Genomic DNA, 15,956 nt, shown 5'->3' with positions numbered 1-15,956 from the left:
TTCGAAAACAAAATAAAAAAATTTTACTTTTTTTTATTATTATTATTATTATTATTTTTATTTAAATAATGATTTATTATATATATAAATAACAAGGGCATAACTGCATAAGAGACTTTTGCCACTTAATGAAGAAGATATTTTTGAAAATGTCTCTTTAGTGGTGGTAAAAATGAAAAATGGTACCATAAAAGTGGTAAACATGTAATTTCCCCTTCTTTTTTTTTAGATATTAGTGTAAAAAAATATCATTGTTATTATGTTTTAGGACATGTAATATAAAAAACTAATTTCACTAGTACACAATAATACTATAAGAGCCACTAAGCCAAACTTTTCAGATGATAAGTATCTTATATAATAAAGGAGAGTTGTCTCTCTCCTTAGGCTATCCAGCTCAGAAAAGAGGAAGGGGCAAAAACCTCCACGTGGCATCCCTAAAAATTCTTCTATCGATTTGCTTTTGAAAATTTTTATCGGCTGGATCATCCGTTTTTATTATTATGTGCTGGGCCATTTGCGCATTTGTTTTGTATATTTGCTGGCCCATTAAAATATAGGGTTAGCATCACCTTCTGAATTTCTGAGAAACATTTGCAGGAAACCTCTTCAGCCGATCATCTCAACGTAACGTTTCCAGTTTTGCATTAATAAGTCTTTCATTCTGAGCTTTAAATTCATTACCCCACTCTCAATCGGACTCATCCTCTCTCAGCGTAACCGACCGAAGGTCTGACTATAAATCTCCGATCTCCGAGCTATAAACAACAAAACTTCAACCAAATCGAGAAGAGTATACTTTATAATTAGAAACTCCAATGATGAGCATGAAGAAAGGCGGTGAACTAATGACTCTTGACATGCTACTTATTGACGAGAAGGTAATCACATTAGTCTCCTACTAATCCTGACCATGATGACAGATATTCAATATGTCTGATCTTTTGTTTTAGTCCTTTTGAACAGTCAATTCTCATGCAAGGATCTGTTAGTGCGAATCGTCTTCTCTAAAATGGCGACCAAAATAAGAGTCCTTAGCTCATCATTTGGTCTCTTTATCTTCTTCTCTTATCGAAATCTTCTAAAATGGCGAATCCTCAATTGCTTCTGTCTGAGTTGAAGGCTGATCGGTGTAAGGAGACTGTTGTTACCCGTCTCTTCCGTTTCTTGGAAGCTAGGAATGTCAAGAAAAGTGGGGAGCTTATGGAGATCAATATGGTTTAGGTAGGCGATAAGGTGATTTGATTCTACTGAATCTGTGTTTCTTTTAACTTATGAAATTTTTTTGCTTTCTAACGCTACAGTGGCTCAATCTTTTGATTCTTTAGCTCATTGGATAAAAGTCGATATATAACGTTTGATTGTTTTTTATGGTTGCAGTCCACGATGATCCAGAGGCCCAGCTGTTTGTGTCAGTGATTTTGATGGTCTAGCAACTCTCCTTCATAACAAAGTGGTGGTCTCAGGTGTTGAGCCAAAGGTGTTCGTCGCAACAAACCTCAATCCTAAGTTGGTCGGAGGATCTTGTTTCTCTGACAAATTTTCCAAATAAACCAATTCCACTTAGCAACTCCTGAGGTGCTTAATTTTTCCATTCTGACAGGTCGTCTTTTCCTAAACACTACGACAAGAATCCATTTTTACTTTACTATTTTTCAAGTACAAAGGTGTTTAGAAGATAGAGACTGTGACTGCTGCTGAGCTTAATGCATATGTTCTGAACTCGGGCCCAAAGGTGCACACGTTAACTTATGTTCTCCTCTATTACTGCTTGATGTTTGTATTTCTAAAATGGTAACCAATCTAAAATTACGACAGTTGGTGGAGTTCTCCTGCACTGAAGTTTATAGTATTGACACTGAAAACGGGTGGTGCTACACCTATAGGAAGCTTCAACGTGTATTCTCTTCATTCACATGTGCAGCATGCCACAATGAAAATATAGTTGGGTGTTTGTCTGCATAAACTGAAATATTTTCATTTATAATACTGCAATGGTAAGCATTGTTTAACTCAATAAACCTAAACAATGAACATGCTGTTACTTATGCAAGTGAAGTGTGCAGTTTTCGGTCTCAGATGGTACAGACTCGGGTGAGTTTGTTGCCTTTGATGGAGAAATGACTAAGCTAACAAATGCACATGCTTCAGAGGTTGCACAATTAATGGTAAATCCACGCATACCTTCTTAAATAATTGTGTTATTATTTCAAAAAAAAAATTTCATAAACACAACTACTTAATATGTAAATGCTTTCTTGGTGCAGGACCCTGGTGGGGAGGACCCCGAGCAAAGATCCCTGCTACAGTGCTTGAAGGATATGGTTGGATGCACTTTCACTTTCCAGTTGAAGCTTTCCCCATTCAAGTTCTCCCCAAAGCATCAGTCCTTTACCATATCAAGGATCTTTGACCGGCAATCAGCGTCCATCACTTCCAAACTTTGCTCCACCTGTAGGCTTTACCACTTTCTAAACTTGCTCTCAAATTATAGTTCTGTTGTTCATCCTATTATATGGGTTTATGCGCAGGGTGATGATAGTAACCTTGGAGATGGCAGGCCTAGAGTAGTTTCATCTAAGCCCTCCAGTAATGTCACCAAGGTCTCCCTGGCGAACGAAGCTTTGCTGGCGAGCTGTGGAGTGCTTGGGAAAGCTACAGCCGCTAGCAGTGTTGTCTACTATGAACATGTCATGTGGTTGGTGAAAGCACAGCCGAGGGACCAGCCGAGCAGGACTTGAGGACGATGGGCGGACCATGAGAAAGGCTCGCAATGCTTAGCTTAGGGGAATAGCCAAGACCAATGCCTACTACTACTTACATTAAGATTTTATATTTTTCTAAGCTTATATTAATAGTTTCGTACCTCCTTTGTTCAATGAGTCATTTCGTTTTTGTTTTCCTCACTTATTATTTCCTAGGCTTGGTCAATAATAAATCTAATGGGCTCAAATATAATTTTAAAGGAAACAATTAAGAAAGTTTCTCATAAATTTCTAATTTGATATACAAACAAATAAGGCCAAGTTTAAAAAAAGGAGCAACTGTCTTCTCCCTATGCCAACAAGCTTAAGAATATGTATTTTAATGGAAACCAACTTGCAACCATTAAGCTGGGAACCAGCTATTAAACCATGATTTCATGAAAATCTACTATATGCCAACTTCTATTTCTATTTAACCCAAGTTGTTTCATAGACAAAAAATACAGTAGCACCAAGCCATAGCAAAGGACGTTGGACTGACTTTGACGGCCATGACATTGAGATTCACAAGGTGAACAAAGCAGTTGAATAATTCTTAATGGATCCCCAGTAAGATAGTCAGTTTGATTAAAATATTCTGAGAACAGAAGGATATGGTCAGATACTCCTACGTTCTTCAATACTTTTTTCGACGAGTTGTGTATCCGGTTATGTATTTAGTTGGTTGTCTTGACCTAAATTAGGAGTCAATCATGTTTCTCTTCCATAGGGTTGCATGCATACGTAACTTGCCAAATCCAGTCCGTAACCAAGAACATTGCTTTCGATTAAAGATATGAAACTTTTAAAAAATTATACTGTATACTTATACATATTCGTGAGAAAACATTAAATGTAGAGCGTATTATAACTGAAGTCCTCAATTATAAAATGTCACATACTCTAGATTTCTATGATCAATAAGCCATAGTAAAATTATAATGGCAAATAAATAGAGAGAAACATGCAATTTATCTATACGGTATAACCATGTTACGTAAGGGAGATAAAAAAGTTGGAGAAGCATACGTTGATAAAATTGGTTGGAACACGTCCATAATGTGAGTGATCAGTGTTGGAACCGCATAAAAGCTCGACTGTTACTTCACCACTCTACAAGCAACGAATGCTAAATTATGCCACTTACACAACACTAACGGGCCACTTTCCAGACCGGATTAATGGATTAAGATGTAAGTCTTCTCTGATACCATGATACTGGTGATTCCATGATTACAAACAATTTTAAATTCATTAGAGAATAAAACATACGAACCCGGCGCGTAGCGCCGGAATACTACTAGTAAGTTATAAAATAGACAACTATTGAATATATCAACTATATTTATATTTAGAATGTGAAAGGAAAAATTAACTGAGAAAATTTCATATTAATAAACAACTTTAATTACTATTTCCAACTTAATACGCAGATTTTTAGACTAGCCAAAAAATACAAAAAAAAAATTTTCATTTAAAACACCAACTAAAGACCATGTAGTTTGGCTCGTTAACACCGTTACCAATACTATTAACACCGTAAAGTAATTGTTAATCTTGTCGTTTAGTGTTAAACCATGGTTAATAAACTAATTGTTATCTTAAACGATGTCGATTAGTTTACTCTCTTATTTCTCCTAAATAAAAAACTATAATTTATAAGAAAGAGGACAATTGATTTTCATTAAAAAATCACATTCTTCTTTCTATCAGAATGTTCGTTGTAAGAGTGTGTGCGAGTTTGTGTTGTCCAAGGCAAGTAATAAGTTGTTTGTGTTGTTGGTCGTGTGTTTGTTGGATTTGTTTCCGAAACAAGTTGTATGTCTATTGCGTCTTTGTGTTGGTCATATGTATTTGTGGGTTTGTCGTGTTATAATAAGATTTTGTTTTTCGATTTTGAAATTCTATATGCACAAAAAAACAATACAATAACTAAAGTTTTAACAAGGTTAATAACTAGAGCTGTGAAACAAAAGACAAGCATCCAAAGACAGCATAATAACTAGAGTTGTAAAACAAAAGACTAAAATCCAAAGAAAAATTTCAAGAGATTTAGCTAAAACCCCACACATTCATTTTTTAGAAGAACTTATAATTCTTGAACTATCTCCATAAACTTCAAATAATTTGTTAGTAATTGGATTTATATAGACTCCATATCTCCTAGAAATAACCTCTCTGCTTGCTTGTCCTTTTCCAAGAGGACGCCCACGTCCACGGACACGACTAGTTGCAGGTGGTCTTCTTGCTGCATCAGTTGCAGGTGGTCTTGTTGTTTCATCAGTGGAAATCGACAAATATGGGCTTGTAGATGCCTTGGGGCATGAAGATATAACATTAGGTGTGTTGATGAAAGATTGGAACTGTGTTTTTTTCAATCTCCTTGGTCTTTTTGGATTTGTTTCTTCTTCTTCCTATAATGTTAAATAATTCAGATACAAAACTATTATATTAATATGAAGTGGCAAATCTGATAAGAAGATATCATATAACTCACAGATATATTAAACGGTCTTCCACGTTTACGTTTTGGACTTTGAACCACATGAGTGGCATTCTTACAAGTGTTTCGGTTATGTCCAACCTGTTGGCAATTACCACATGTCATTGTTCTGCCAGCACGAGTCAATCGGTTAGGTCTTGAAGGTGACTCATGTGCTGCCTTAATCATCTTTCTCTTAGGACGTCCGGGCATTTTCCTGAAACCCGTAACTCCAATGGAGTCTTTACGAGCCTTCCTCCAAAAAATTCTCCATCAACTTGTTTTATGTTGTTCCTGTAAGTCTCTATCCAAACCTGAATCTTGAAGTAATAATCACATAACTGCATAAAAATGTTAACATTATCAAAAACGATGTAAGCACCATATGATATAATAAAATATACAATAACTTACTTAGCTGGATCTTAGTTAATGTCATTGATGACCTGAACTGCATGCCAATATGGGATGCCTGTGAGGTCACACTCCCGACAAATACAAGTTTTTATTCGAAGACTCACCTTGAAGCTAAAACCATATAATCTTACTTCATACAAATTATCGCTACTCTTTTACATAGTACAACGGTTACTTGTTTCTCGGTCTGCTTCCAAAGTAACAACTAATTTTTTTGAGAAATCCAGTAGACATTGGTTTTCCTTCACACACCTTTGAGAGAAATGCACATCATAGCTTGCCTCCTAATTGTTTCCAACATATTAATCAGAGGCAACTCTCTGAATTTTTTAATTGTCATGTTTAAGCTCTCATATAAGTTGTTGCAGACCTTATCATATTGTGCTACACTGGAGAAGAAAGCACGACACCAAGTGCTAGGATCAGATGCTTTTAAGTCATCATGTAATTCTCTATCAAATATACGCAACTCATCCATCATTGATTCAAACTATGAAATTGTTTGATTGTAAGCCACCCTCCAGAAGAAAGGTCTATTGTCTTCATTGATGTAAGTCTCTTCCAATTAGCATACACATTCTTAGCACAGTTCCTATGCTCTTCGTTTGGGAGAACTGTTGCTAGAGCAATTTCCAGACCCTGAAAACACACAGAAAAAAAGAAATTATTGAGACCAATTAAGTTTTATATACTCTTGCAGACCCTGGAACTCCTCAGTATCAAACAATGAGACCAATCAAGTTTCTTGAAATATATTAAGCTTGCTTTTACATGCATATAACCAGTACATATTTTTCATATCAAAAATACTACATTTGAAAAACACAATACATATAACATATTCAAACTTTTATAAGACGACACTATTTGAAATCTGAGGTGACGACATAATTAACATTTATAAGATTATAAAGTTATTCATTGCCATTAATGTAAAATGAAATGTTGACCATATATCATGATTTTTGACGCAGATGAAAAGTAAAGACACAACATAGATCAAGAGCAAAGGAAAATGTGTTCTGAACAACAAGCAACCATATTCATGATTTTCCAAGGGAAAGCTATAAGTGGTGATGTATTAAGGTAAAAGACATACTTTTTGTCTGTATGAAATTAAAGTAAATCCAGTTCATGAACCCAATCCAAGTTCACTTGCAACTTTTTAACAAACCACTCTCATGAATCTTTGTTCTCTCCTCTAGATATAGTCCAAGTAACAGGATAAATCTTATTTTCTGCATCTCTTTCTACAGATGCTATTATCTCTCCTTTTAATTCCCACTTCAAGAAAGTACTATCTAGTTCTATCAAAGGGCAATATATTTATTCCAAGTTCTTCTAAATGGTTCAAAGCACACACAGAACCTATCAAATACTTGCCTTCCATCCTTCTCAACTATTATAATTCTTGTGTTGCATTTGTTTTCAGATCGCTTTAACTCGGCCTCATAATTCCACAACTTTGCAAATTGTTGTTTATGTGTTTCTAGCACAATAATTAAGGCAATCCTTCTTTCTTTTCTGCACTTATATATCAATACTGAGACATTGTATTGATGCATCAACTCATCTTTGATATATCTTTGATATATGTAATTCTTATTTTAGTCAATTTTCTAGCTTCTTCTTTGAACAATTTGGTGATAATACCTTGTTTCAACATCTGAACTTTTTGTGTTGGCAAATGGCAATGGATGCTTTCGTATACTTTAACCAGCCACTTAAAAATTAGTTTCTCAACAGAACAATATATCCTTCACTTACAATTTTCATGGGTGCACATAGCTGCTTGTTTTGTTGACTCCCATCTATCAAGCTTGACATTAAACTATGCCTTCAAGACATACCTTAGCAGCTGATCTCTGAACTCCACCATTATTAAACGTTTGAATTAGTCACAAATATGGAGGCTTATCATAATCTGCACAGCTTCTTTGTGAGGTTGTTTTTTTTTCTTCTTATTTCTCTATCTTCTTTGTGAAAATTTGCCCATCCTCAGCTATATCAACCAGAGAATCTGGATATTCATCTCCTCATCTTCACTATTGCTTTCACTTTCTTCATCATGAACAAGGTTTGGTTGTGTACACTCGGTCTGTGCAGCCTGTGAAAACATATTTTGGAATCAAACATCTTGATCAACTCCTTGACCCAAAATATGTTCTTCATCCTCCGATTGATGACCATTTACAGCTTTTTCCTGCTCTTCTCTAATCTCAGTTTCACTAACTTCTTCTCTAATTTCATCATCACTCTTCTCTTTATCATCACTCTTATTTCGTCAGCATTCTGACCATAGACAATATACAAATCAGTTTCACCAAAACCATTAGTTTCTTCACAAACCTTCTTAATCTCAGCATCGTTGTTTTTGTATATCGACCTAGCTGTAGATATATCTTCGTTGGCTACTTTATACCAAACATGCTTCACGTTACCCTTGATTCCTTTGCCTAGTATAAAATCCTCAAAAATTGACTATGTAATAAGATCCGGGTCGACGACCAAATCTCTAACATAAATTCCGCCGAGTATGAGAACTTCTCTCTTTTGTATGACACTGAACCGGCATAACCAATGTGCATCTTTAAAACACCATCGATGTCACTGTAAACACAAAAAACAACAAGATTATGAGTGATTCACAAAACCAAATAATTCGATGATTCACAGAACCAAACAATGACAATCACGATGGATTTCTTAAGTCGTTCTTCTCAAAGATACACTCTTACGGTGAACATTCCGACATAAAGAAGAAGGTGTTTTTTAATGAAAATCAATTGCTATCTTTCTTATAAATTAGGGTTTTTTATTTGAGGTAACTAGGAGAGTAAACTAATCGACATTGTTTAAGATAAATGTTAGTTTATTAACCATGGTTTAACAGTAAACGATTATATTAACTACTTTATGATGTTAACAGTATCGGTAATGGTGTCTACGAGCCAAAAATAAAATCGCTACACGGGTTTTAGATGAAAAAAAAATTGTGTATTTTCTCGGTCAGACTAAAACCATGTGTATTAATATGGAAATTTCCCAAATTAATTTTAGTATGTATACGTAAACAAGTCCGGTTAAAAATATTAGATGTTGCAATATGTATGTATAGTTTTTTTAATCGATAATAGTTAATATTGTAAGACATACATATAGAAAGTGACACTTGTAATATCTTAAATTAGATCAATGGTGAATTGTGGAAGCTCCCTTGGTCCAGTGGTTTGACCAAGGGTTCATTAATGCTTCTACACCAGGAGGTTTGAGTTTCAATTTCCGAAGAAGATAGAATTATCTGAATTAAGGGAGAAAAATGCTTAGAAGAGATCTCCAGCATGGTGCAAGGAGTACCGTCAACCGTGGATCCCATAGGACGGCTCAGGTGATGCAGTCAGGCGTGAATCCTCATACGGCAGGTAGAATTGTCGGCTGTAGAATCGTCGACTATAGAATCGTCTGTAATATTTTTCATAATTGTAATAGCATAATTATCCAACGTTAAAAAAAAGAAAAAATCAATGGTGCATCCCAAAAGTGGATCCAATTTAACAATATTGACAAACGTATTAAACATTTTATGATTATTCAGTACATTTTGTTTACTTTCACTGTTATTCTTCAGGTTCGATTAAAAATTACCATGCCAAATTAAGTGAAAAAACAATTCTCTAAAATCAGAAAAAATGAATTCCATGTCCGAATAGGTTTAAGCAGTTGTGCGATTTTTACGCATTATTTAACCCAACATTATGAAATTTCCTCTAAAGAGGCCTCTCTCATTGACTGTGACAGTGTGTTAGAGAAGTGGGGTGCCATAATTTTCAGTAACCAGAAACTCTCTTTTATTTTCATCACCCTGAAATATACACCAATCTAATAATACAAATGTGTATCTAATAGATATGTGCTGTGGGCGGGTATGCCAGTTTTGTTGCCACACTATTAATTAGTTTTGAGATTTGCATTTGAAACCATTCCAAATGATTTTATGACAAAACTGCATAAATAGTTACCCTAAACCTTTAAGGTAACCAACTCGCATAGAAATAAAGGGAGAGAAGTGGCAGCAGCAGCAGCTACAAACGTCAAAGCAGGTGCAAACCAGACCAACCCGTGGACTAAAGTCAGCTTTGACGGTTGTAGCAACGCTCTACGTTCCATGGCTATTAAAAGGTGAGGCTCCTCCTCCTTTAGCTGGATCCTTTTGCAATAACACATCATGATTGATCGAAGCCAATTGTGACAAATTCTGCAACATAATATTAACATTATCTTATAGTTTGATAATAATATAAACCTCAACTTTACTTATTTCTCCCAAGACTGCCCAACAACGTCAAGTAATGTAAATTGAGAATCGTACTTGGCTTTTAGCTGCGTTAGCGTGGAAGCAGAGATTTTACCTTGAAAGAAAAGTTTATGAACGAGAGATAGTAAGGTGGAGAATCAAAGTCGGCCAGGTTGGTGCATTCATCCAACTAAAGAAAGGGACGAAACCAGGATATGCTTTAGATCCGATGTTTGCAAGTGAAAGTACTTGAGAGAGAAAAGGATGCGAGTTTTCTTAGATGTTTTTACCTCGTCTCCTGAGTTTGGATATGATTCATTGTCGTTGTCAGTACCAGAATCACTAAAACTCTTTTCACCAAACCGTGATACAAAATAGCTAGTGTCATGTATACTCTCAGGCTGTGGTACAAAGGCAGCCTGCCAAAAAGCAAGAACAAGGAAACATCTCGATCATTTATAAGACTTCTGTTTTCCCCATCTCTTCACCAGGCGACTAACAATAATTTGTCTATCAAATCTGCCTTGATAGAAACACAGGTGCGTAGTCATGTTCTTACCTTTTGCATAGCAAGATTTTCCCAGTCAACACCTCGAAAGAAGGGATGTGATTTAACCTGGAAATGAGACCAGAAATGTTACGTATCCTTCTGCTGTAGCATGCATTTAGAAACCAGTTGTTTCTCTGTTCTGCGGCGTTAGTAAAAAAAAAAAGTAAAGGGAAAGTAGTTGAGTACCTCTGCAGCCCCATTCGCCCCCAGTCGTTTTTCCGGCTCATGAACAAGAAACCTATTATCGAAAGAAAATGAATCTATATGAAAAGTGGAGCAACTAGTAAAATATACAGCATAAAGTCAGCTGGTGTTGTGCGGAACCAAAATACCTGTTAATCAGATCCTGAGCTTCATAAGACATTTGACCAGGCACATCAGGCCAGGGCATTTTCCCGTTGAGGATGTTGTCAAATATGATCTGCGCAGCATAATTAGAAAAGTTGAGCCTGATAAAATGTTTGTAGAACTCATCTCATTCTAACTGATAACAAATGAATTATTCAGAGAATTCTTTGCTTAGACGGAAATAAATAGCTACTAGTTATGGTTCAATCAGATATATGCATATGGAATCCTCAGAGATATAATCATACTACAGTGAACATATGATTATGATACTACTAAGCTTTCATAACTTTAAAACTTGCTGGCAGCTCCAGAACTACACTCTAGTCAGTAAGTTTAAAATGTTGTAGGCACCTCAGGACGGGCGGCTGTAAAAGGTGGAATTCCAGTTATCAGTTCAAACAAGATGATTCCCACAGACCACCAATCCGCAGCATAACCTGCACACACATCAAGAAGGTAAATATAATTTTCTTCGCGCTTTATAAGAACCTACGTTTAAGGTAGTATGCAAACCATGTTCTGTTCCGAGAAGAATCTCCGGCGCCAAGTAGTCAGGTGTCCCAACAGCTGAATGTCGAATTCTCTCTTCTTCTTTGCTCTTCTGAAAATGACGAGAACTTTTTCTTGGAGATGCCTCTGACTCAGGGCCAGATAAATCAATTGTGTTGTTTATAAGACCGATTTTTGACAGCCCAAAGTCTGTCAGCTGGTGACAAAGATTATAATAAGTTGGATGGTTAAACAGCAGAATGTAATATCAACAATCGCAACGGAAAACAATATTAGCATATGGTTATTTTCCTATATATGTAAGAACACAATAGAAATCTCATTTTATCAAGGAAAAACATTTGACCACTCTACTGCAAGAAATAGGTATGTAAGAGGTTAGATAACAGACCTTGATGTGCCCATCATGAGCTATTAAAAGGTTATCAGGCTTAATATCTCGGTGCACAATATTTAGAGAATGGAGGTATTCCAATGCAAGAACCTGAAATAAATGATAACCGTTTCTTTAAGAATCCCACAAACCATCCCCATATGAAGCCTTCGACTAACCAGTTCCGCGATGTAAATACGAGCAATGTCATCGTCAAGACAGCCAACTTTCTGGAGCAGAGAGTATAGATCACCACCATTAAGATATTCCATTACCAAGTAGAGGTTATCACTGCAGGTGAATGAATAAAAAAATCGAACCTGCATCAATAAGATAAGGTGTTCAACCTTTGGAAATAGTATTATGGGTTGGACAGTAGCAAAGAAGTGAAATGTTTACCACAAAAGGGTATCTGACAGTTATTAGTATATTTCGCTCTTCCAATATCCGTTCGAAGTCGTTTTTCCTTATCATATCCAGCTTCTTGAGTACCTGGTATATGAGCAACATAAGATTAGCACATGGAGAAGCTGACAACAAAGCAAAAAAAAAAAAAAAAAGAAGATAAAATGCAGCTACCTTTATTGCAAAAAAGTCCCCTGTTGTTCTTTTACGTGCAAGAAAGACTTTACCAAAGGCACCTCTGCTTATTGGTTTGATGATCTCAAAGTCATCTATGCTTGTCCTTTCTTTCTGCGCAAAATGCGGAGTAGTCATTGCGGAACCTTGCGATGCATGCTCCGAGACACTTTCACTCTCTTTTACATTGCCCGTTGAACTCTTATCACCAATCAAATCACAGGCATACATATATTTCTCGCTGCAGATAAGATCAGAAATTAATATACTTTATTATATATTTCTCGCTACAGGTAGGACTAGAATTTTATAACAGAGTGAATTTTACCAGAGAAGTTTCTCGATCCTCCCCCCAAAAGTATCTATAACAAGTGCTTTGAGCTTGCTCTGCTTCAAGACAGCTTGTATGTCTTGCATGCAGGCAAGCAAATAGTCACAGGAACCCTCTTTCGAGAGATCTGTGCTTGCTCCACACCGGGCAATATCAGAAAGGTCCATCATCTGCAAGATGGGAAAAAATATAAGCAGTTATGAATTAAGATTATTTTATACTAAAATCAGTGAAACAGGTAAACACAAATTTGAATCAGAAGAAATTCGAAGCAATGGATTCGCTAAAACCCACAGAGGAGTTAACAGTAGAGGAGAAATTCTCAACCCATTAATGGCATCAGTAGTACCCACAAAATTTTGAGTGTACAGTTTTTGATTAAAGACATTAATGATTTCCAAATTCTGGCAAAACTCATTAGGAAATAAATATATAAGAAAGAGATAGTGGAAACAGAAAACTAACCAATTGAAGATCCTCTTGCTCTGGACTATGCCGCTCTAGCCAATAAGAGTCAAAGTGACTTGTTCTGGGGGTATTTGTTGAAGATACTGAAGTGATGCTACCAGTTGATGATGAAGTGCCATGATGGCAAAATTTAGCCCCTACATGGCTCTTCAAGTTAATAGGAAATGTGTTAGACTCGTCTATGAAGGCAGTGTCCATCTCATGCAGATCCTCAAACATTCCCTCAACACCTTTGTTCCGCCATTCATTTACTTTAGGAGAACAACCTTCAGATGCAACTCCAGATTTCTGCAAGACCGAGTTTTCCAGGCCACCAGCTTGGGGATGAAAGGAATTTGAACTTCGTGAATCAATGATCTGTTCCAGTATCTCTTCAAGTTTCAAAAGGCGCTCATCAACATCCAAACAATTGATTTCACATTTATCTGCGTATGCACATATGTAAGAGTGTGGTTCCAGATGGGAGAGAGTAACTTCTTCCTCGCATATTCTGCAGATTACAGAGTCCCATCCACCTAACTCTTTTCCAGAAGGATCATTTGGCATCTTATCTTGATACTCATTACTTAAATAAGATCTTTGTTCCACCACTTTACTATTAAACCGAGACCCCTGTTTAGAAGCTCCATAACCTTCTCTAGCAGCATTATTGCTTTGATCATCTGGCATCCCAAAGCCTAAAGTTGCCTCTGACTCTAAAGATTCTTTGTCCTGTTTCTTGAACTTTTTTCCTGCGTCATCAACTCTAGAAGTGGAAACCCAATTTGTTTCCAGAGCAGGGATATTTTCCAAACATTCCTTAAATTTCCGGAAGGAATTCTCATCAATGGGCTCAGTCTCCTTCTGAAACATGACAACTCTTGTACAATGAGTCAGTATAAAAAGCAACTGAGAGACAAACCACTTCACAAGTCCTGCTTGGCACTGTTTCATCTTCTTAGTTAGGTCTTGGACAATAGATTCACAAGTAGCACGAAGCTGAGCAGATGTCATCTCTATACAGGTTTGAGCCAACTTAAGTAACTCCTCTGCCGTTTCTCGATCTTCAGGACATGATGGATCCATTTTCTCCATATTCTCTTCCACATCTATGACAAAGTCATCCAGCTTCTTATCCACAATCTCCTTTGCAACATCAAATCTTGAGTGAAGTGAGCCCAAAAGTTCCTGAAAATATCATATCATCTCCAAACTCAATATATTTAAACACTAAACCAAACAAATCAAAATACAAACCCATTCCAGCATCACCTTGAGGTCGTTGTAGCTGTGTGGACGAGGGTGGGAAGTTTGAACACCACCGCGTGGCCCTAACTCATGTGAAAAGCTCTTTATACCTATTGATGGCACCTTGCAAGAGGAAAGGTTGGTTTCAGATAGCTTGACCATCGTTTCCTCGTCTTTACGAGAGTTGTTGACTTTAGATTTGGCATCCTGCCACCACCAAAACAAAGGTCAGATAGTTTCAAAAACCCCAACGCCCTCATCACAAACCCAATTCATACCTCACTAGTTGAGCAGCCATAACCTTTGTGAAGGTTCACAGAATACTTTGGTTTGTAAGAAGCAAGCCACCTCGACAACTTCTTTCCCTTATTACGCTCTGAAACATCAAGAAACGCTTATCAATTTTGTTTTTTCTATGAAGCCAAATGATGATCATAGGAGAAATCAAAACCTTGCTTGGAAGTGGTTTTGCCATGTTCACGACGAGGAGCGATACTTTTCGGCTTACGGTTATTAAAAGGAGGAGGAGGCTTTGGAACGGTGAGGGCGGATTCATCGGGTCTGGGAGCTAACCGAGTCTTGATCCGGTTCAAACCGGAAGGAATCGAGACTTCAGAGGAAAGGCCTCGATCCTTACGATTCTCTGCCGCCATAACAGGGAGGGTGGTTACGAAAACCCTAATTGAAGACCTCTCAGGCTATATATGGTGGCTTCTCCCGGGAAACGATGAGAGAGAATCAGAAAGATTCATGGTTTTGGTAAGCTTCTTCTTATTAGAGTGCAATGGTGTTGTTTGGTTGGTTCTAGGATCAACGACCTCGCGGTTGTAATATCTCTTTCCATTTAATTATTTCTTTGTGTGACCTTTTCAAATTTCAAAACAATTAATTAATTACTAGGTGACCGGTCCACACCCTATGCGGACATAAGAACATGATCGGTCTGCACCCTGTGTTCTCTCTCGGTCCGTACCTCACGAGAGGGAACACAGTAATGTCAGTATGAAAAGACAGATATTGTATGTATGTATAATTGCAACGTCACAAAATATTTTGTGGATTTACGAAGATACTTTCATTCAAAAAATGGAATAAATAGTGTATAGTTTTAGAAGTAACATATTTTATATTATCATTAATTAGAATTTTATTGTATATGTTTCCTAATTCTTTATTTTAGGTGAATAATATTATTTTCCCATAAATAATAAACAAACATTTATGAAGATATATTAAAAGAAAATATAATAAAAATCAAAATATTATCCATAAATAATATAAATTATGAAGTATATTTCTCGATAAAGAAAGCAAATTTAATTAGAAACTTGCAAAAAATTAAATAAATTTTGTAAGCAATTTGACGGGTTAACATTATTTGATAGATTTATAAATTTCAAAATTTTATTGAACATGAAATAATATTAAATTGACATACCGTCATCGGTCTCCTAACTCATCACAACACATCTAGCGAATACAAAAAATAAATAATTGCAACAGTTTATTCATTTTAAAATTTGTATTTGAAAAAATAAAGTAGATTAAAATTACGTACCGTGACTACGAAATATTCTGAAAAACTTGTTTGTAGACAACATTCAATATTTTTGTCTGTGGCTTTCCTTCT

General features: G+C 36.2%; 2 protein-coding genes and 1 long non-coding RNA gene across 7 annotated transcripts in view; 1 reads left to right on the top strand and 2 right to left on the bottom strand.

The window, feature by feature from the left end:
- LOC103833097 overlaps nt 1–15,956 on the bottom strand; it is a 1,138,500-nt gene that overhangs the window by 859,216 nt on the left and 263,328 nt on the right. The gene's annotated exons all lie outside the window — the stretch shown is intronic.
- On the top strand, nt 82–6,653 carry LOC103833116. Its single transcript, XR_004449975.1, has 2 exons — nt 82–881; nt 967–6,653. It is a non-coding gene; the product is annotated as an uncharacterized LOC103833116 (long non-coding RNA).
- Nucleotides 9,475–15,174, bottom strand: LOC103833113 (probable serine/threonine protein kinase IRE4). 2 transcript variants are annotated; one of them, XM_009109207.3, is made up of 17 exons: nt 14,778–15,168; nt 14,605–14,702; nt 14,351–14,533; nt 13,097–14,266; nt 12,629–12,801; nt 12,301–12,541; nt 12,121–12,213; nt 11,901–12,041; nt 11,740–11,832; nt 11,352–11,544; nt 11,190–11,275; nt 10,820–10,908; nt 10,674–10,725; nt 10,497–10,553; nt 10,228–10,356; nt 10,053–10,127; nt 9,475–9,898 (listed from the first exon to the last, which is right to left on the bottom strand). In XM_009109207.3, exons 1-17 carry the CDS (start codon nt 14,977–14,979, stop codon nt 9,800–9,802), a joined length of 3,174 nt encoding a protein of 1,057 aa, XP_009107455.2. In that variant the 5' UTR covers nt 14,980–15,168; the 3' UTR covers nt 9,475–9,799. The 2 variants fall into 2 exon arrangements, 1 of the variants encoding a protein (XP_009107455.2); XR_004449950.1 differs by lacking the exons at nt 9,475–9,898; nt 10,053–10,127 and having other exon boundaries at nt 10,253–10,356; nt 10,674–10,747; nt 14,778–15,174.

Source organism: Brassica rapa, chromosome A08, assembly GCF_000309985.2.
Source record: "Brassica rapa cultivar Chiifu-401-42 chromosome A08, CAAS_Brap_v3.01, whole genome shotgun sequence".
Classification (NCBI taxonomy): domain Eukaryota; kingdom Viridiplantae; phylum Streptophyta; class Magnoliopsida; order Brassicales; family Brassicaceae; genus Brassica; species Brassica rapa.
This window is presented reverse-complemented; position numbering and strand designations above follow the sequence as displayed.

Excerpts from the sequence above, each read along its gene's own strand:
- LOC103833113 (XM_009109207.3), bottom strand. The coding sequence starts at position 14,979 with ATGGCGGCAGAGAATCGTAAGGATCGAGGCCTTTCCTCTGAAGTCTCG. Across the intron at positions 14,267-14,350 it reads ACAGCTACAACGACCTCAAG|GAACTTTTGGGCTCACTTCA; the intron begins GTGATGCTGGAA and ends TGATATTTTCAG. Across the intron at positions 12,542-12,628 it reads AGGATCGAGAAACTTCTCTG|CGAGAAATATATGTATGCCT; the intron begins GTAAAATTCACT and ends TCTTATCTGCAG.